At 34.9% G+C, this 22,235-nt stretch overlaps 1 protein-coding gene and 1 long non-coding RNA gene across 4 annotated transcripts; one reads left to right on the top strand and one right to left on the bottom strand.

Moving 5' to 3' along the window:
• The first annotated feature begins 228 nt into the window (after nucleotides 1–228).
• Nucleotides 229–19,559, top strand: LOC131078088 (uncharacterized). The gene is made up of 3 exons (XR_009113726.2): nucleotides 229–1,130; nucleotides 16,407–17,472; nucleotides 19,110–19,559. It is a non-coding gene; the product is annotated as an uncharacterized LOC131078088 (long non-coding RNA).
• Nucleotides 1,315–21,417, bottom strand: LOC131078086 (proline-rich receptor-like protein kinase PERK4). 3 transcript variants are annotated; one of them, XM_059211110.1, is made up of 11 exons: nucleotides 21,122–21,417; nucleotides 20,881–20,943; nucleotides 18,259–18,418; nucleotides 13,270–15,468; nucleotides 3,067–3,239; nucleotides 2,915–2,985; nucleotides 2,760–2,836; nucleotides 2,486–2,633; nucleotides 2,226–2,368; nucleotides 1,910–2,069; nucleotides 1,315–1,769 (listed from the first exon to the last, which is right to left on the bottom strand). In XM_059211110.1, the coding sequence occupies exons 4-9, from the start codon at nucleotides 13,365–13,367 to the stop codon at nucleotides 2,294–2,296; spliced, it is 642 nt and encodes a 213-aa protein (XP_059067093.1). In that variant the 5' UTR covers nucleotides 13,368–15,468; nucleotides 18,259–18,418; nucleotides 20,881–20,943; nucleotides 21,122–21,417; the 3' UTR covers nucleotides 1,315–1,769; nucleotides 1,910–2,069; nucleotides 2,226–2,293. The 3 variants fall into 3 exon arrangements, with proteins under 3 accessions (XP_059067093.1, XP_059067094.1, XP_059067095.1); XM_059211111.1 differs by having other exon boundaries at nucleotides 13,270–13,320; nucleotides 21,122–21,409; XM_059211112.1 differs by lacking the exons at nucleotides 18,259–18,418; nucleotides 20,881–20,943; nucleotides 21,122–21,417 and adding an exon at nucleotides 3,318–3,388 and having other exon boundaries at nucleotides 13,270–13,286.
• Between the last annotated feature and the right edge of the window lie 818 nt (nucleotides 21,418–22,235).

Here is a 22,235-nt window from a genome sequence, read left to right as displayed (position 1 = left end):
AGATCTATATGACAGCATGATGAACACTACAAGCAACCCTATTTTAGTTTAGCCTGTTTCATGAAGATAAATTGCTAAACAATAAATTAGAACAGCAGTAGAAAATCCAGTTACAAGAGACAAATGACCAGATTTGTATCTAGATTTATGAAGATTTAAAAATCATATTTCATTAAAATATTTAGACTAACACTTAGTTTGTTAGTCCCTGCCTTTAGGCGGAGACTTATGTTTTCGTATAGCTATTCTGCAATTAGTTTATGCTTGGGAAACAGTGCCAGTGTTTTTAACCTATGGTCTAATTTATTTTTATCATTACACTGATTTATTTCTTCATTTCTACTTTTTCGTGATTGGCCCTAGGTATTTTTTTAGGGGTTTTCAATTTTATTTTATTTTTTGAAAAAAACAATCTACACGTGCCTAGCCATTGGTTCCACATTTTGCATCTTGAACAGTCCACGTGCCAAGCCTTTGGTTCCACATTTTGCATATTAAACAATCCACATGCCATGGCTATGTTTCCATAGTTTGCAATCTTTGCTAGACATACTCACTTCACCTATTTTATATCTCTGTAATTTCACCTAAGTTGTTATTATGACAGTCTATATTCGAGAACATGTTTTAAGGTCGAGGAAAGAGCAATATGATCTTTAGATTTTGAGATATAGCCATCGACATATCTATATATTTTCTGATCTGAAGCTTCTTTCCAGAATTTCATCCATGATCACACAAAGAAATCTTGTTCCATAAATTAGTCTGAGTGTAGTAACCTCTGGATAATGCAGCAAACATTACTCAGCAAAACCTTAAGGAAAACCTATCATTATGTAAATTTTGCCCTCCTACATTTTGTCCCCCTCTGAAAAAATTTTTAAAAAAAACAGAGAACCTAAAATCTACCATGTAGAATCAGCCCTAAGAGATTCACAGTTTTTGTTTTTGTTTCCATTAAAGGGAAACCCTCATAAACAAAAAAAGAGAGAAAAATGTGCCTTGCTTATCCTTCCACATTTTGCATGCATGCCTGCGTCTACGCAAGGACAGTTGGCTTCAACAATATTTCTTGATGCTACCAGTCAAAGAGTTTAGAACACGCCGAAGGAGAGTGTAGAGGGATTGAGGTGAGTTGCTTGTCATGGTTTCACCTGAAGTTTTTTTAATATATTTGTACTTAGCGGATCATTTTTCATTGTGTTTTATTTCTTTCTCAGAGTCTTTCTTTGAATGTTTGCTCAATATTTAGACCATGCCAAGATTTTGACACGTTACTGAATTGTTGGAAGTAAATCAATTCAGTGATATAAATAGTTTAATTGGAGCATTTCTATTGAAATTAAATCCCTCATTTTTAAAAGCCATTATATAGCCACAGGAAAGCCAAAAGCTAATAACGTTAGACCTCTATCATCAGTATATGTATGTTGTCTATTAATTATTAGGTTATTCCTCATTTCATGATCCATGTTTGCTACATGTGCATTTGGAACTCCTAGTTATGTAGCTTATCTAACTATTGGCTCTGTGTGTGGTCTCAACTCTGCACCAGTTCTTGCTATTGGGGAAGTTATATCAAGATTCAAATGTGATTCATGTAAATCCCCAATCATCTCTTCTCCTTGCAAATATTCTATAGATGTCATGGTAATTGCATTTGCCTGGTCTTCAACCTCAGTTGTTACAGGTTGTGAGGCATCTTGGTTGTCAGTCATAGGACTAAGTTCAGGTGCAAGAGTCGCCTTCTTCAACATATATTCATGAATCTATAATGAATGAAAATAGTTAAGCCATTAGACTAAAGAACTGGAAGGTGTGTTACAATATAAGCAAAATCATAAACATGAATTCCCAAAAACTATTACCAAGTCCAAACATAAAATTCAAAAACTGCATTAAAACAAACCTCATTAGTTACTCTCGCTCCGAGTTCCCAAACTTTGATGGATGAACCCGGGACTTAATGGCAAGAGCACTCCTCTCTTCCTTACTGTAATCAAGTGACCCAATAGCTCCCTTACGTTTTGTTGGCAAGAATGCAATAATAGCCACCAATGTAGATCAAACTGCAATAATTTTATAACATTATGAGCAGATGCATAGCAAAACATCAAACATGACATAAACACTTCAACCAGGGACTACATTGTCCAAAAATTAATAGTTATGAATTATTATACCATGTCAAGCATCTTCCTTTTTAGTTAGAAGTAGAAACATACCTGTGCCATACGAGGGTATCTTCTTGCAGAATGTTGAACAGAAGAGGTTGCATCATCTTATTTGAATTTTAGTTCTGCAATTGGCAATCAACATGTTCATCAACATTGTCATCTTCAAGTGCTCGAGTAAGGGTGGGTTGAGCCTGCACAATGATAAATCCTCATATAAGTTTTAAACCATGGATATTTGATAAATTGGCATAAGATTTTTGTCAGTAATAGTATCACATTATACATTATAATCACAGCTATGTACTAACCCAATCTACTAGACTTCCTTTAGTAAATGATGCAGGTGAATCTACTTCCCTAAGACCAGTAATCAACTCAAGGAGCATGCCACCAAAAGAAAAAACATATGATTTGTCTATCAATTTACGACTTGAAGCATATTCAAGAGCCAAATACCTGCCCATACAAATGATAAGTCTCCTTGAATTAGAAAGAAAAAAGGTAGCAAATAGATTTGGATGAAATGAAGGGTAGGAGAGAAAGTGGGAAGCACAATTGACTATACAATTGAAATGTTTGTACCCAAAAGTTCCAATAAGCGTTGTAGAGACATTAGTAAAGCTATCAAAAGCAAGCTTTGCAAGTCCAAAATTTGCAATCTGAAGCCAAAAACCATCAAGACCAATTGGATTGCATATTTAAGGTTATAAAATAGAGTTTGTTGCTCAGTAGCTTACCATAGGTTCAAGGTTAAAATGTAGAAGAATATTGGATGATTTGATGCCACGATGAATAATCCTGGGATAGCCTGGAAACCAACACAAATTTAGAACCTTATGCCATATAGTAAGTCTACAAGAAGATAGACAATAAGAACAACATAACTAACAATCTTCATGTAGAGAAGCAAGTCCATGGGCTGCTCCTATTGCAATCTTCATCCTATGTTGCCAATCCATCATTGCCCGTTGGTTTTTCCCTGTGATTTGTAAGAAGAAAGGGGATTGTGGAGATGTGAGTAAAGCCATCAGAAGCAAGCTTTGCCAGTCCAAAATCTCCAACCTGAAGCCAAAAACCATCAAGACCAATTGGATTGCATATTTAAGGTTATAAAATAGAGTTTGTTGCTCAGTAGCCTACCTTAGCTTCAAAGTTCAAATCTAGAAGAATATTGGATGATTTGATCCCACAATGAATAATCTTGGGATACCCTGGAAACTAGCATAAATTTAGAACCTTATGCCATATAGTAAGTCTATAAGAAGATAGACAATAAGAACAACATAACTAAAAGTCAATAATAACAAAGATAGTCAAGGTCAGCAAATCAAGATAGTTTTGATGAGAGGTTTGTAATGGAGTGGTGACATGGTGACAGCCCTAGTAAAGCCAAATAAATGGAGCCCTAGTAAAGATGACAATGACAAACAAAAAATCTCTTCTATATGTTAGTAATAAATTATAGAAGGATATTATGAAATCCTTTAAGACAATTAAGATGGCAATGAAGTATAGGTTACTACTGATGATAGATAAATGGTAGTTTTTGAAGGAATTTAAAAGGCGAGCACTAGCTCAATATTTCAAGCAGACAAGCTTGATATTATGGCTTTCCTCTGCTATGTCAAACTGTGTCTAGTCAAAATTAGGCAGATCTGGTATATTCTTATGTCTATAGCATTGGATATGGTTGCTTCTTTGACCACTCATCTGGCATAACAGTAAGATACCCTCTTTGAATGAAAGCCTCAACAAAATAAAATAGATTTAAAGGTTTTTTTTCAATAAGATGATGTTTGCGAGGAACTAGAGTTTACAGAGAATTAACAAATTTGGGCTATTCAAAATTTACTGTGAACACATGGAAGGTTGCAATTGAAATTTGAGGAGGTTCAGTTGGACAATGGGACTATTCCCCATGTGAACTGTGCTCTTCCTATACCTTAAAATGTCTAGAAAAACAAGATACTAAAATAAATGTAGAATCCCCAAAACAGAGTGATAGTCATGTTTTGCAAGATGTCATTGCTAACAAATAAGTTGAAGTCTGTGAAGTTAGTGTATGGAGAGAATTTTAGAGCAGAGAAGGCAAAAGGCCATCAGTTACAATTTTTGGCAAATGTGGTTCTAGTTAACAACCAAAGCCATGCTAATGCTAATGCTAGGGCATTAAGGACATGGATTATATCTTCCCTGGGGCCTAATGTTGTTGCAAAGCACATTGTAGAGTTAGCAGAAGCCTCAAGCATACATGCTGGTAGTTTAAAGAACCATGACAATGCAACAAGATTTAGATAATGTTTAATGGCAATGCAACAAGATTTAAATTGTATCAGATAAACAATTTAATCATAAACTGAGAATAGAGCATGACTTAGATAAGTGTAAAATTGACAGAATTATTGCCAGCTGTAAAGAAGAAAGGGAAAAGGTGGGAAATTTAGATAACATGGAAAAGATTACATACAATAAACTATTAACTCTTGTGGTGTAGGCATACAATGCACTGTTGATTATTGTAGTGTGAATGAGTTCTAGATAAATAACTGCAGCATAGTAGCCTGATTTGTATGTGTTTGAAGACTTGTACGTGAGCTCTCCAATCATTGAAAGAGTAAATTTCTTAGCAATGTCAATATTTAATGGAATCAAGTCATGGTGCACTAGCAATGGGAATACTTTTGGAGCATCTCAAGATTATTATGCAAAACAACAATCAGGTTAGACAATAACAATAACTAGTAAAATAAATTTATTCTAATTCTTGTATTTTTATTTATTTTTAAATGGATAAATAAATATCATATGAACTTAATTCTATGCCAAAAACTAGACCAGAATCAATTGCAACTATATATATTTTTTCAAAACTAAGTGTAGATTAAATCAATTAACTTTATGAAAAAAAATTGCCCACTAAATGGAGGTACCTACATTGCAAACCAGAATCAACTGCAACTATATATATTTTTTCAAAACTAAGTGTGGATTGAATCAACTTTATGCAAATGCATTGCCCAGTAAATGGAGTTACCTAAATTGCAATTATGGTGGCTATAACTAGAGTTGTAGTGATATTGCAAAGTGGTCTGTCCAGTATGTATCTAGTACAATGAAGTTTACAAGAGCAATATCGATATTGCATATCCAAAAATGATCCAACAAACTGCCTGCGTGTGTTGTTGACTTGTCAATAACCAATGAAAGTTTGTGATGTTGCATAAATTCAAGGAGCGTTGTTTGTGTCTTTGTGGAATGTAGCATGTTAATGTTGAAGTCTCCAGCAATAATTAGTTTGGAATTGGGTGGCAGTGTGTTGATGATGATCTGTACTAGGTTGAATAGATCAGCAATGGGTGCAGTTGGTGTTAAATACAAATTTGTGATGCGTAGAGGAATACCAAGGTGCAAAAGGTCAACCGTTATTGATTCTAGATGCTTTGTTGCAAAACTTTCAATTTTTTGCAATGTGGTTGTTTTCATGCAACATGTTAGTAGGCCATGAATAGCTAGCGAAGGATAGCATCTAAATTTTGCATTGAGCAATTTAAGATGTTCAAGAGTCCTATCTTTTGTTTCTTGGAAGCAAAGCACAGTTGCTGCAAGCAGATCATAGTCATGGGCTATTTCTTGTGCGTGCAATTCAAAGCTACGTGTATTCAAAGAGCATATATAATGAACTGGTTTGACGGTACTGAAGAAAGGTTGTATTGGAGTTTCCATTGTGCTGAAGTTTGAAGACATTGCATTCTGTTGTCCACTTTTTGACATAGTTTGAAATTTGAGTGTTGCAATTGGTGCATTAGGTACAATGATTCGATGTTTCTTACACGTGACAAAGCAGTGTAGACAAGACCATGTTGATAGACTTTAGAAGGGTCAAAAGCAAGTGCGTCCATTGTCAAGCCCTGTGCTTTGTGGATTGTTCGTGCACATGCTAATAGCCTAATTGGAAAGGGAATTGTGTTCGAGTGCCTATTTTTGTACCTGTTTTGACTCTTCTAGCAATTCTCATTATTGGTGTCCAATTAGAATGATGTGGGCACTCCCACCGTGGAGATTTTGTGGCCTCAATTCCTTTTTGGTATTTATCAATTATATGTTTGTGCTCAACTACAATGTGCCTGTTCAATTGAGTGGTTGGTGCTTACATAATTATCATGTATTCTTCATGATTAGTTTTACACATTAGCTGGAAAGACAACTTGGCTTATGTACACTATTTTTCTGAAGACATACACTTGTCTTAGTTCTTCTGATCAGACATTATTATTTTTAAATAAAATAATATGATCAGGTGTGATCAACATATGACATTTTCAATTCTTTGCACACACGCGGTTATCTTACTGTTATTTGTTCAATATTTGGAAAACAATTTACATTCCATTAAGGAATGTTGTGTAGTCTTATACTATGATTGAAGGTATTCGAATTATGCAAATTGATCATATTATATCACAGCGACCTCATTTAGGAAGAGCTATTGATGACTGTGAGCATCTTCATATTCCTTGGACTAGCGATGTACAGTTTGCTCCCATTGAGAAGTCAGTGGATATATTGACTCGAACATTGAATTCATCAACCAGAGAAAGCCACCAAATTTGAATTAAGGCAATTCACAGGGTTGAAGGGTGAAGTTCCAAGCAACCCTTGTGTGTAACTCCAATATGTCATCACTGAGCTGAAGGTAGATGATATGTGATGGCAAGGACCAAAGGCCACGCAGCCATCGGAGATCCATGGGCTTGAAAATGGAACAGCTTAAGAACGTTGGTGGATTGTGTGGGAGTCTAGCCAATAAAGAGATAAATTCTTTTATATTTGAATCATGTTTATGAATTTTCATTAATTCATTCTATTGGGATGTTGAATCATGTTTGATTGATGTTTCTTTTCAAGATAGTCTTGAACTATTATGCTTCAAGCTTCATAGGGAGCTTGGGAATAGACATGAGAGCCCATACAAGCTTTCAGCTCATTCCTTCACTTGAGAAGATGGTCGAAGATCCATCGGAGTACAGACGGCTGATTGGTTCTTTGATGTATCTAGTTAACACTAGACCAGATATTTGTTATGCAGTGAGTGCCCTCAGCCAGTTCATGAAAAAACCGAAGCATGTTCATCTTGTTGCATCCAAGCATATTCTGAGTTATTTGCAAAGCACAGTTGGCTACAGGTTGAAGTATCCAATCAACATTGTCATCACCTTGGAAGGCTACTCTGATTCTGATTAGGCAGGAAGTGTAACCGATAGGAAGAACACTTCAAGAATTTGTTTCAGTTTGGGTTCTATAGTTATCTCCTGGGCCAGTAGGAAACAGTCTTCAATTGCATAAAGTACTACAGAAGTTGAGTACATTGCGTCAAGTGTGGCATCAAGAGAAGCAATATGGCTTCGCAAGCTTCTTGCTGGGTTGTTCGGACAACCTTGGGAAACCATTGTCATTCCTTGTGACAATCAAAGTTGTATTAAGATGTCTGTTAATCCCGCGTTTCATGATAGGTCAAAACATGTGGAAACTCATTATCACTATATTCGTGATGTGGTACAGAGAGGTGTCATTCAACTGAAATATGTCAGCACTGATGAGCAGATTGCAGATGTTCTCTCCAAGCCTCTAGCTCGTGTGAAGGTTGAATACTTCAGAGAGAGACTTGGAGTTATTAAGAACACAGTTTTGGCTGAGAGGGAGTCTCAGTCCCAGTGATGCACTAAGTTGCATCTTCCACCCTCTGCGAGCAATGCAAGGTGGAGTCACGCTCTGCGCGCAATGCAAGGTGACATTGGATCCTTCTCAAGGAGAAGTTGAGGTGAAAGACCTCTTCCACCCTCTGCGGGCAATGCAAGGTGGATCCATCCTATGCGGGTATGCATGATGGGTAGGTATCATGGAAGGAGTCCATGATGTATATTGAATTCATCCTCTGTGGGCATGCATGGTGAATATCATGGAAGGAATCCATGATGTATCTTGAAACCATCCTCTGTGGGAATGCATGATGGATATCATGGAAAGAGTCCATGAAGCATGGTCACGTTGTAACCTGATTATTCAAGGGATCCTCCCTAGCTAAGAGGGAGTGTTGAAATGTAGCTAGGTCGAATCCCTAGCGTAATTAATTTTAATGTGGCCCTTGGCGTTAAAATTAATTGTATTGATATAATTGATTAATGTTTAGGGTTGAGCCCCAATTTGGATAGCTTGTAATTGGACTGGGCCCAAATAGATATCAATGTAACTTGTGAATGTTAAGGGCAGGCCCTATTTGGGCGCTCAACTTATGTAACTTATAATGGTTATGGGATAAGACCTATTCATTGTGTAACTTGTATCTAACCTAGACCTATTCTTCTTTGCGAGAATATTGACAAGGCCAACCTAGGCATAAGGGTTAAAGGCATGTATATAAGGAAGTGACTTGAGGTCACAAGACACATTTTCAGCAAATATCCTCTATCTTCATCAAGTAGTGAATGCCTTCTATAATCAACGAATTATCTTCAGTGATAGCGAATCAACATTAGAAGTCAACGAACTTGATTGGAAGATCAGCAAACATAATCTAGAGGTCAGCGAACTCCTTCCAGCTGTGAGCGAACTACTAGTCAACAATCTGCCCTTGTGTTCTGATCTGCAATCTTCAGCAAGCGAAGTAGAGTTACAACCCAGCGAACCCTATCAAGACTGAGCGAACATCTTGCAAGGCTGAGTAAACTTCATACAAAGATAGCAAACTCAAATCTGGGCTGCCAAATTCAGCTACAGGGATTTGATTCTTCAAATTGTTATATCTCAGATAAGTTGTGCTTGTGCCCTAGAAGGCTATATTGTAAATCTGCTATGTGGTTAATATAATACAATCTGAGATAGTTGTTGCTAGGTTTTTCACCTCCAAGAGGGAGGTTTTCCCAAGGTACATGTGTGTTATGCATATGATTTACTTTGCATTCTGATTTTATGTTCTATATTGCTCATCTGATTGCTAAAACTAACATGCCTTGCAAATGAATTTATCCAAATATCAGCTGGGTGTCTTTCTAGCATCACAATTTTCCGTGACAATGTTGATTGTAACATTCCGATGTATTATGCTTCGTCTATCTCGAATTCTTCCAAGAAATTGTCAAATGTAGTTTCCTATGTATAGTGTTTATTTGCTAATTGCTTGAAGAAATTTCTTGCTCTATCTTTCATTGCACTATTAGCAACTGGCAAGGGCTCCAATATTGTTGTTCTTCTCATGGTGGGCAAAGGGAAACTAAATCGACAACTGGAGGTTTTGTACTTTTTACAAGTTTTTGAATGATGATGTGTTTACATTTTGACAAGATTTGTATCAAGCAATGAGGAATCACATGAAATATACTTGTCAACAAAGTTTTCTATTTCAGTATCATTGTGATTTCCATATATAGGTGCATTTTTTATCCATAGCATAAAATACACATGTTCATTTCCTCCGTTTTGAAACTTTGTGACAAAAAAGTAGTCCAATACTTTGCCAAATAGTTGATCGTTTTTTGACATCATTTTCCGAAATGCATTGACCCTATGGTTGAAGTAGCAACTGCAAAGTACTGGATTTTTCCTGATTTCAAAGTCTAAGTCCTTATCTTGTATAGTTTCATTGTGCTTAGTCTCTTGTGGTAGATATATGCTACAATGCTTTGCACAATGGCTCCCAAAAGTGCTCAGCACTTGTTAATGTTACGAAAAAAGTTAGCAGCATTGCAAATATATTTTTCCTTATGTTTTCTAAATAGTCGGGAGATGTCCGGATAGTCCTTAATGATCTAAAGCCCAATGGGGATCGCAATATTTTTTCCAAATTAGCAGGACTATGGACGTCTTTTGCAAGCAGCGTTTTACCTTTCAATTCAGCTTTCCTAATGCAAAAACCCATGCTAGGGAAGATATTTGTTGGATAATAATTTTAATGGCTTTGAAAAAAATATTTGTTATGTGTGTGGCAAAGTCATTGTCTTTATGCATGAGCTCCCATTTTGCTATTTTTTTATAGGAAAAGTTTTTGGTAATGTCAATTGGTGGAGCAGCCCCATAAAACAAAGTTGGGATGTTCATTTCTTCTGAGTGCATATCCCGAAAAATACCAAGAGGTTTGCAACCTTCAGATGGTGCAATTTCATTTATAGTTGTGTCTAGGTCTTTGATTGCATGTGCCTCATTAAACCAATGTATTAGTGATTCTATTATGGGTTCTTTGTCATGTCATCATGCATATCTGTTTTTGTTTCAGTGTCTATGTGCATGTGTCCTTTTTTGCTTACAAGTAGAGCTTCCCAGTCTTTATTTATTGAGATATTCTCTTTTGCATATAGTGGTGTTTTGGATAGAACTGTTAAAGCATTCATTATGTATGCAGGCCTAACATTGCCTTGTGCATATGCATTTTCATATTGTAGCTTTCATTTCCATTTGACTGCAATTGTTCTACCTTCAGCTATTTGTCTACGCAATGCTTGTTGAACCTTATCAAAATCCACAGGAACATTGATTATTGTGCCATTTAAGCCATATTGTGCTCTTTTATATCCTAATTGTCTAATTTGTGCAAGCAATATGCAAAGAAACAAGTCTTTCTTCTACATATGTCAAAGACTGGACAACATTTATTCGTATTGCGCATTATGTTCAACAAGACAACGAAATGAGGGATTTTGCCATTTGAGGTAGCTTTTATACATTTTTTGCAAATGGGTTCTCCTACTGTAATTATTTTCTTGTTGGTTGCAATAGGGAGCAAAGAAAAGGCATTAACAAATGCATTGTCTGCTTTGCATATATTTTTATGAAAATGCAACATCTCACAAAGAGCACATGATTGAGTAGGTGTGTTGTTGGTGCTTTGCAAGTATATGTTAGCAAATTTTTGGATTGCATTATTCTGTGTGTGTGCATGTCTATGCTTCGTTGCTTGATGGCTAGATCTTGTCCTTCAGAATAGAAAATGTTTACCTAGGGTAGATTTGACATTTGAAACAGTTGGAGCTTTTGGTTTTGTTGTGGCTAGAAATGCATTAGCCTGGAAACATGTGGTTGCATGATTTGCAGTGTTTGTTGTTTCAGTTGCTTGTTCGTTGGTTGTGTCTTTTTGTTGCCTGCCTTTTTCACGTATTACTACTTTCAGACGTCGCAATGAACAAGGTATTTCCAAATTTGTTCTATGAAAAGTTGTGATTCTTTCAGCTTGTGTTCTTGTTGCAAAGGAAGTAATTGTATTCTTTGTTCCAACATTCTGTGAACAAGTCCAGTAAGATTCATTACAAAATTTTGGTTTGTGTGCATACATTTGGTAACAATTTTGTGTTTCCTTTAAGCGTAAGAGGTAATGCAAATGCAGGTGCACTTGTCATAACTTGTACCAAAATAGGTCGTTTTCTATGCATATCACTTGTTAACTATTGTTTTGCTTGAAGTGGTTCATAATGACAATGACCTGAGCTATGTTCAAAGCAAATCAAGTTAATGTTTTTTTGGGGTTCAATACAATTGCAATATACCTTGGCTTTGGGTTGTGGAACTGCTTGCCATACGTATATAGTTACATGGAATGTGTGTGAAAGCCATAATAAGCTAAATTCAGAACCTTCAAGACTGCTTTCCATATATGGTACTGCAATCTTAGAAATTAGTGATTGCAATTGTAGAAGATGATTGTTGTCTGCTATAGTAGGTTGGCCAAACATATGGAAACATGCCAAGGCAAATTTGTTTTGTACTTTTAATGCATTCGCTAAAGATTGAGCCATAAATAATCGTAATGCAATCGCATCAAATTGTTCATCAACTAGGAAAGCTACAGCAGCGAACATGCTTTACCAACATGCAGTAGCAAATGTAGGAAATTGACAATGTCCAAGTGTGTCAAACGCATGAGTAGTTGTGCTCCAAACATAGTCCAAATCGCAATTTGTAATTGGCAATTGTGGTTGCATGTTTTGGATACAATTGTTTGTGCTTATCCTCGAAAAGATAGGCTCATAGTGCCCAATAGTTGGATTTGTATCATGGAAAAGTATTGATATTGTAGGACGACATCCATCTTTATTGAAATGCAAATACAATTTCTTGTGTGTCAGAGACCAAATGCATATGGGCATGTTTAGCCAGTGTGCTAACCATTGCATGCAAAATATATCACCCCAAAGTCCAACTTCACCATTGGCATTGATCTTTGTTGCTGAAAGTCTCATTCTTAGCAAATATGTGTCTATGTCATGTATGTTATGCAAATCGTACAACATTGTTGGGTGTAATTCATGCTCAAGAGAGCTCAAAGCTATTGTACAACCATTGTGAAGGCAATGCAAGAAATGGTCCACAAGGCCATTGCGAAGTTCAGTAGGTGTATATTGACAATGAAGAAAAACATGTACCGTATCAAATAAGCAATCACCTACTTTGTAGTTGAATGATTCAATTCGAAAGCATTGTGCATTGTTTAGAGCTTCATCAATAGATATGTTCTATGGTTGATCATGTGTTTTGTATGTTTCTACTACGATTGGGTTATGTGACACATTTTGTGTCTTTGGAAGCATGTTTGTAAGCATATTGCAAAATTAGTTGACTAGTCTAGAAATCTTGTAGTGGAAGTGATTTAAGCACGTACGAACTTACAAAATGAGAAATGGAAATAGAGAAGAAAGCAAATTGGAACTGAATCTAATTAGCACTAAAATGCCACACGCAATGGAAACCCTACAAGCAAAAAAGCAGCACTGCATTGTCAATAGCTAAGCTCATCATACCGTACATTGCAAAAGTCATGGGATTGGTATGTTTCTACTATATGTGAGTTTTGTGACACATTGCGTCTTTGGAAGAGTGCAAGTACGCCTATGCTGAATTAATTAATAACTAGTTTAGAAATCTTGTATTCAACGTGATTTAAGTATGTATTGACTTATAAATGGGAAATTTAAATGGAAAAGATAGCGAATACGAACTTTATTTAATTAGCACTAACATAGAAATGACAAGGGTGTATTGTAAATGCATGTGACTCTTTTCAGATGTCTTAAATGGTGAAATCTCATAAATTTAACTATTCATTACTCACCTTAAGTATAAGCATGCAAAAGCTGGGAAAATGCCACACGCAATGGGCACCCTGAAAAGCAAAAGCAAAATTGCATTGTCAATGCCTAAGCTCATCATACTCTACAACACAAAAGTTTTTCTACTAGTAACAATTACAAGTTGCATATTAGTAACTATTTGGCTAAAAACCAAGTGATCTGTAAGCCATAGCTAAGACACTACACAACCCATACAAGATTCAAGAATGGTGATCAATTAAGCCTGCTCCAAAAACTGTTATGTCAAGTGCAATTTCTTGGGCAGCTCAAGTACATGGCATATTGGACTGAATCTGACAACTACTTACATCAGTCTGGTCTATATATCTAGATTCTGAATAGCACATATCACCTCCACCGCAGTTTTTATGAACAGGCTGCCTTATATTATTAACATTGACAAAAGTTGTGGAGTTTGGCCTTACACCTCCCAGTTGCACTTGCTTGTAAGCTTTTTCAACATGCATTTTGATCTGATACACCTACAATTCATTGGAATGGAATTGGCAAATGCTATTCTGACTCCATCCTGTTCTTTCAGCTTTTACTAAGCAAATTAGCATAGCATGAAGCTCAATGATTGTTCTGTTTTCTTGATTATTGTTCTGGTTTTATTTTTGTTTGTTCAGTTTTCTTGATTATTCGTTCTCTGTTTTATTTCTGTTTTAAATAACTAAACAATACATAAAAAGTATTACAAAGTATTACAGCCCATGCCATCAAAATTAGCTCACCTGAAGACAATCGAAACACTGATGGAATTGAGTTGGGCAACTCTAAATTTTTTAAACTAACTGACAGCATTATTAGTGCAGGTTTATCTTTCATCTGTCATATACAAATTGTCCTGACTCCTAATAATGAAGGTTGTAGCGTATTTCATTGTCTGACAAAGTTTAATGAGCAGGAGATAACTACATCGTGTTTAGCAATGGGTGCTCACAGATGTAAGGAATTTCACATGCGGTCTAGGCCTTAGAATTTCCGTGCTTGTGAATTATTTTTAGGGGAGTATTTTCTTAATTTGATTTATTAAAAATGTAATAATTTTTGGGTGTTGATTTATATTGATTCATATTCTATAACTAATAGCTCAGAAAATTCATTTTTGTAGTTTATTTTCTTATGTAAATGTTTAGTCTATTAAAACAGAACAGCAGAGTAATAAACACTAAAACAGGGCATTAAAGCAGAATAAATAGTTAAAAACAAATTAATTATTTATTACATATAATCCAATCCCTAATATCGCTACGATTTGTGGAATGAATAGTCATATGTTTATACTTTAATTTTTTTTAGATTCTGAAATCTAATTGTTTCATTTCAAAATATAGAATTTTATTTTCACTCAATAAATTAATTATTTAATACATATAATCCAATCCATAATGCTGGTACGGTTTGTGGATAGATGATATGAAACAAAGTCAAAACTTTCTTAAAACCTCTTATGTTATATTATTTTCTAGTGATAGTGTCTGCATAAGATTAAGAAGGGTATATTCAGCCGTCAAGTATACATAGTTACTATTAGTCTTACTACGTAAAATTGAGGTGATTTTCTCTTGCTATGTGGAATTACTCTCAACTCACTCGAATCGTCCATCAGTGATTACTTGTGCATGATCCTTATTGAAAACTTGTACAGCTAAGTTGGTTGTAACTGTGCCCTTATTTAGCTAGAAAACTATTTTCCTTGAAAAATTTGCCAGGTCGTAACAAATCTGAATGATGTTATTAACCTATAGATATGTCATTCAGCAATTAATGAAGTAGATGTAAATAGTTCAGAACGCTATAATATCCATGTATTTAATAGAGACATAAGAAGTTTACCTAGTTGACCAAGGAAAGACTAATAATATAGAACTCCCAAGTTATTTAATCCATACATTCTTACAACAGTCATTTCCAGAGCTGCTATCTCTAACAAAAAAAAACATAATAGTTTGCCTCTATTTTGGTAAGTTTGGAGGGTGTTAGGTTCGAGTTTTTTGGTGTGAATCCAATACAGGCACTTGGGAGTGTATTGCATTCAAGTTTGGAGGCTTCTTGTGTTATATCCATTGCTTCTGCTTATAATAGCGAGACATCTGTCCATATTCAAGTTTGAAGGCTTCTTGTGTTATATCCATTGCTTCTGCTTATAATAGCGAGACAACTGTCCATATTCAGACCTGCAACAGTCAAATGAAGGTCATAAACTTAAGATACACCAAAAACAACATTTTCTAATACATTACTAAACTTACTTCTGTGTGTTTTCCAAGCTATCCAGTTATTGCTGATATGCATTAGCATCTTTTCTAATTGTATCACTAATTCTAATTAATAGCTAGGAAAACCATGCATATGTAATCAAACTATTAAAAAAAATATTATAAGCAATTTTAGCAATGCATTATAAAATGGCCAATAAATTCTTAAATGCCTGTCTACGAGACCTTTATTGCTTTCAATTCTAAGCATAGGTATCCTATTCAAAAAAGTATTGGAAAACCTACATAAATGTGCTCAAACAATTAAAATTGCAATTACAAGAAGACTAAAAAAATTATAAACTTTGCCAAAAGCCCCCTACATATTAATTATAGACTCAAATATATGTTATAAGGATATTTTTAGGATACTTGAGAATTTATGTGGTTATAAGGATATTTTTAGGATACTTGAGAATTTATGTGGTTATAAGGATATTTTTAGGATACTTGAGAATTTATGTGGTTATAAGGATATTTTTAGGATACTTGAGAATTTATGTGGAGACATGTGATGCCTGCTTTTGAAGAAGTCAGTTTGTGTGATATTGAAGCATAAGATGGACAAACAAATGGCGGTTGCCTTGGTAGAGATCTGCAATCAAATTATTTTGAGTACTTGCAAATGTGGTCAACCATCTATGCATAGAACTTAAAGCCCTACAAGTTCTTCTATAGTGTTTTATTACAAAATATTTTGCTAGTATAATTGGGATGGTTTTAGGACTTGAGTAGCTTGGTTTAACGAATCAAGCTAGGAGTGACATATGTTTGAGTATGTTTAATATAGTATTATTACTAATGACTTTTGGGCCAGCTAGCAACTTCCCTGATGTGAATATCTCTTATTTCTGCAGTGGCAATATTGTAAGTGTTGAGGTAGTAGATGGCGGGTTGTTGTGCTCGAGTGGAGTTTGCTTGGAATCCATGGGGATAAAAAATGATGATTGTTACATTGTTAATGTTGCAGTACACGTAGGCTATTAAATTTTGGTTTACACCATGTGACATGTACATGGCCTTGACTTCCTGACTTCGCATTCATGTTTTCGTATAGCTATTCTGCAATTAGTTTCTACTTGGGAAACAGTGCCAGAGATTTTTACCTATGGTCTAATTTATTTTTATCATTAAACTGATTTATTTCTTCATTTCTACTTTTTCGTGATTGGCCCTTGGTATTTTTGCTAGGGGTTTTCAATTTTTTAAAAGAAAAAAATAGTCTACATGTGCCTAGCCTTTGGTTCCACATTTTGCATCTTGAACAGTCCACATGCCATGGCTATGTTTCCACATTTTGCATATCAAACAGTCCACGTGCCATGGCTATGTTTCCACATTTTGCAATCACCTATTTTATACCTCTGTAATTTCACCTAAGCTGTTATTATGACAGTCTCTATATTCAAGAACATGTTTTAAGGTTGAGGAAAGAGCAATATGATCTTTAGATTTTGAGATATAGCCATCGACATATCTATATATTTTCTGATCTGAAGCTTCTTTCCAGAATTTCATGCATGATCACCCAAAGAAATCTTGTTCTGTAAATTAGTCTGAGTGTAGTAACCTCTGGATAATGCAGCAGACATTACTCGGCAAAACCTTAAGAAAAACCTATCATTATGTAAATTCTGCCCTCCTACATTTTGTCCCCCTCTGAAAAAATTCAAAAAAAAACAGAGAACCTAAAAACTACCATGTAGAATCAGCAGTAAGAGATTCACAGTTTTTGTTTTCGTTTCCATTAAATGGAAACCCTAGTAAACAAAAAAAAAGAGAGAAAAATATGCCTTGCTTATCCTTCCACATTTTGCATACATGCCTGCCATCCACGCAAGGACGGATGGCTTCAACAATATTTCTTGATGCTGCCAGTCAAAGAATTTAGAACACGCCAAAGGAGATTGTAGAGGGATTGAGGTGAGTTGCTTGTCATGGTTTCACCTGAAGTTTTTTTAATATATTTGTACTTAGCGGATCATTTTTTGTTGTGTTTTATTTCTTTCTCAGTGTCTTTCTTTGAATGTTTGCTCAATATTTAGACCATGCCAAGATTTTGACACGTTACTGAATTGTTGGAAGTAAATCAATTCAGTGATATAAATAGTTTAACTGGAGCATTTCTATTGAAATTAAATCCCTCATTTTTAAAAGCCATTATATGGCCAGAAAAAAGCTAAATGCTAATAACGTTAGACCTCTATCATCAGACCTCTATCATCAGGATGTGTATGTTGTCTATTAATTATTAGGTTATTCCTCATTTCATGATCCATGTTTGCTACATCTGCATTTGGAACTCCTAGTTCTGTAGCTGATCTAACTGTTGGCTCTGTGTGTGGTCTCAACTCTGCACTGGTTCTTGCTATTGGGGGAGTTATATCAAGATTCAAATGTGATTCATGTACATCCCCAATCATCTCTTCTGCTTGCAAATGTTCTATACATGTCACGGTAATTGCATTTGCCTGGTCTTCAACCTCAGCTGTTACAGGTTGTGAGGCATCTTGGTTGTCAGTCATAGGACTAAGTCAAGAGTCGCCTTCTTCAACATATATTCAAGAATCTATAATGAATGAAAATAGTTAAGCCATTAGACTATAGAACTGGAAGGTGTGTTACAATATAGGCAAAATCATAAACATGAATTCCCAAAAAATGTTCCCAAGTCCAAACGTAAAATTCAAAAACTGCATTAAAACAAACCTCATTAGTTTCTGTCGCTCTGAGTTCCCAAACTTTGATGGATGAACCTGGGACTTAATGGCAAGAGCACTCCTTTCTTCCTTACTGTAATCAAGTGACCCAATAGCTCCCTTACGTTTTGTTGGCAAGAATGCAATAATAGCCACCAATGTAGATCAAACTGCGAGAATTTTATTACATTATGAGCAGATGCATAGCAAAACATCAAACATGACATAAACACTTCAACCAGGGACTACATTGTCCAAAAATTAATAGTTATGAATCATTATACATGTCAAGCATCTTCCTTTTTAGTTTCTTCAAAGAAAAAGCATTGAACAGTGATGTAACAGACTAGATTAAAAAGAAATATCCCCATAAGGTAAAGATAAATATTGGACAATTCATTTGAATCATAAGATCATAGAATTGCTCCAAAATGGTCACAAACTAGATTATATCATACTACTGCGAAAAGTATTTTAATGTAAGGCTTATTGAAAACACTAGAAACAAAAGAGTATTGCATCTTCACCCAAACTAATTAAAACCTTGATAACCCTCGCATTACTTTGGATATTCTGGTACAAGCACATTTATTACTTTGTCTGCCAACGTAAAACAAACATTAAAATTTAATTTAATTTATGACTCTCGAGACTCTTGCAATTGGAACAATATTTCATTTCACCACATTCTCTTGCTATATATATTCTTTATCATCATTTTTTAAGGTGCTTATGAACTTATTATTGTACATTTTATTCCTTCCCCTTCAAGTTAAATGATAGATTTAACTTCATGTTAGGAAGCCCATCACATGCAAGTATTACATTTACTTTAATAAAGCTATTTCATTTTATTGACAGGGACAAATAAGAAATAATCAAAAGCTACATTATTGGGTACTGTGAAGAAGGATCCCATAACTGTACTGATACCGTTCTAGTACTGGTACCCATAACTGTACTGGTATCGTTCTAGTACTGGTACTAGTGCAGATACCTACTCGGTTTTGATATTACTATCCTGGGTAATTTTTCGGATCTCCTTCCATCAATTTGTTGACTCATTGTTTGGTGTGCAGCTCCTAAGCTTGAGCTTGTGATAGTTCTAGAACCTTGAACAGACTATAAGCTACTCAAAAATTCAATCAACAAGCCTTTCTTATTGATCTCTGCTATTTTTTTGCATTAGGCAGTTGCTTTTTTTTTTCATTAGGTAGGGACTCCAGCTGCATTGCAGCTCTTGTTTCATAATAGTTTCAGCTTCAGCTCTTGTTTCATAATAGTTTCAGCTTGAACTGGACTGAAACCTTTGTGTGCAATATAGATTAATTGCTCTTGTTTCATAATAGTTTCAGCTTCAGCTCTTGTTTCATAATAGTTTCAGCTTGAACTGGACTGAAACCTTTGTGTGCAATATAGATTAATTTACCTAAATTCATTACTTACTTTGTAAATAAAATTTACTTATTGAATATCTCATCTTGCACTTGTTTACAGTTGTATGTCTTGTGCATTAATTTAGGCAGCAAAGCCACTCATTAAGTGCACCAACTCTTATTAGATTTCAAGTGACCCATTTAAGTACACATCGCTAATTTGTTAGCTCTATAAATTAGCTCTATTTCCTATTTTACAGCATAAATCTTGAGATGTCAAAGCCAATTTACAATTGTGCATTTCATGCTTAGGAAGAAATAGCTAAACATTTAGACATTTTTCTATCCCAATTCTTTATGCTGTGATCAATTTCAACATCCTCTTCCAAATCTCCCATTTTGCACAGACAGAAAGTGCCCTGGAAAGGGTTGTGCAGTTTGCATCTACATTTGCTTAAAAGTTTCTAAACTCTTTTCAGCAAATCTAATTTGTGTCTAACCTGCAATCATTGCATTCCTTCACACAACACTTGATGATATTCTACTCTGTCAAGATACTCATGTCCTCTGTCAATAAACAAGACAATTAACTGATAGCTTTAGTAAACCCTTCTACAAACATAGTCCTTCTATTCTTTGGCAGGAACTTCTTATACATCGTTTTATTTCAATTTTGAAATAGTTTTCAATGGTGGAAAGTAGAAAGTGAAATGGGTTACATTTGCTGGCTATTTTAGGCCTACATCTATCCAAGAATGAGTAGAGGTGCTTTTGTGCCCTAGCCTCATGAATTCAATGAAGCAGAATGCCATGATAGCCAATATTAATGCAAAGAATTAAAACTTAGAGAGGTCAATTTCCCTACATCTATCCAAGAATGAGTAGAGGTGCTTTTGTGCCCTAGCCTCATGAATTCAATGAAGCAGAATGCCATGATAGCCAATATTAATGCAAAGAATTAAATCTTAGAGAGGTCAATTTTTCATGCCATTTTGAGCGATCTATTAAAAAAATTCCATAGGGTGTTTATCAATGCACATAAACAATACATTACTCTGCTGCTTCATCTGCTACCACAGATATTTAAAAAAATAAATAAAAATAAAGATAAACTCTGCAAAGAATTACCTGGAAGAGGGAATTCCATAGGGTGTTTATCAATGCACATAAACAATACATTACTCTGCTGCTTCATCTGCTACCACAGATATTTAAAAAAATAAATAAAAATAAAGATAAACTCTGCAAAGAATTACCTGGAAGAGGGAATTTGATCTCATTTGGTTGCTATTTTCTGATCCTCCGTTTTGCATCTTCATCTTTTACCAGCCAGAATGTGAAAAACAAAAAAACAAATAATAGATAAAAATCATGAACAGATGGACCAGGGAGTTTTCAGAGTTAAATATTGTTCATAAACGTGATTAACGCATCTTGGAGGAACAAATCAAAACAATAAATGATCTATGACAGTAAATAAATTATGTATTAGCTTACCAATTTTGAATTCGAACGTGTATGTCCATATTTGATGCCGATTCGTTGAACGAAGCTACAAAAGGTGTTTAATTCCAGGGTTTGAACCTTAAGTCCCAAGTTCGAATCTCGATATGGCTGAAATATTCAGAGAAGAGAAAACCGAGGATTTACTTTCAAAGCCTACTACTCTGCTGGATCCCGCTGGTTCGGCCTGAGAGAAAAGAAGCCTGTATAAACCTTTGATCCTTCCACCATCAGGGTTAGTTTTGAACATTCTCTCAATGCTAGGTACTTTAGGGCCTGGCTTAACTGGCACACTCTAATAGGTGGCCGGGCCATGAGGGGCCCACTTAAAAGTTAACTTTTTCTACTTTCCGTTTCCACAACTTGCTGTGGTCATTTCCGTTCCCGCATCCGCCACTCCCGTTTACGTTTTCTATTTGCGTTACAACAGTTTGTTGCACGTGTTTTTTAAATGGAGATAGCCCACTAACTTTTTAATGAAATAAAAAATAAATGGAATAAAAATAAAATAACTCTTATTTAAATAAATTAGATTAGATTAGAGAGAACATAAGAGCTATGTTGGACGTAAGGAAGTATATATAGTATGATATATGTTAATCCTTAATACTTAATATATTTTAGTTGGACTAACTTTTTAATGAAATAGAGTTATTTTACTTTGAATGTATTTTACCTTAAATACTTAATATACCTTAGTTAATATGAAAGTGAAAATAATGTTTTGGTATATTTTCATAGCTTGACTACTTTCTAACTATCTTAGATTTTAGCGTTCATTTTAATTTTTTTACTATAATATCAATAAAATGGAAGAGAACACTTACCCATTTCTTTAATTACCATAAAAAAATATCACATAAAAATTAAATAAATATGACCTAATTTAATATTTATTTTAATAATTAATAATAAAATGTTGTAATAGATATTATAAAATAATTCATTAATACTATGAAAATCATCTTGGCAACCCTAATATTTATAACTATGAAAATCTTCTTGGGTTGGGTAGGGGTATGAAATTTCATGTAGGGGTATGAAATTTCATGTGTTTTATTATATCATACAAAGATTGACATTGTTTGCAAACATCTTTGGTAGTGAA

The sequence above is a fragment of the Cryptomeria japonica genome, chromosome 9 (genome assembly GCF_030272615.1).
Source record: "Cryptomeria japonica chromosome 9, Sugi_1.0, whole genome shotgun sequence".
In the NCBI taxonomy this organism is placed as follows: domain Eukaryota; kingdom Viridiplantae; phylum Streptophyta; class Pinopsida; order Cupressales; family Cupressaceae; genus Cryptomeria; species Cryptomeria japonica.
The sequence above is the reverse complement of the archived record's forward strand: the minus strand, read 5'-3'. Positions and strand labels throughout refer to the sequence as shown.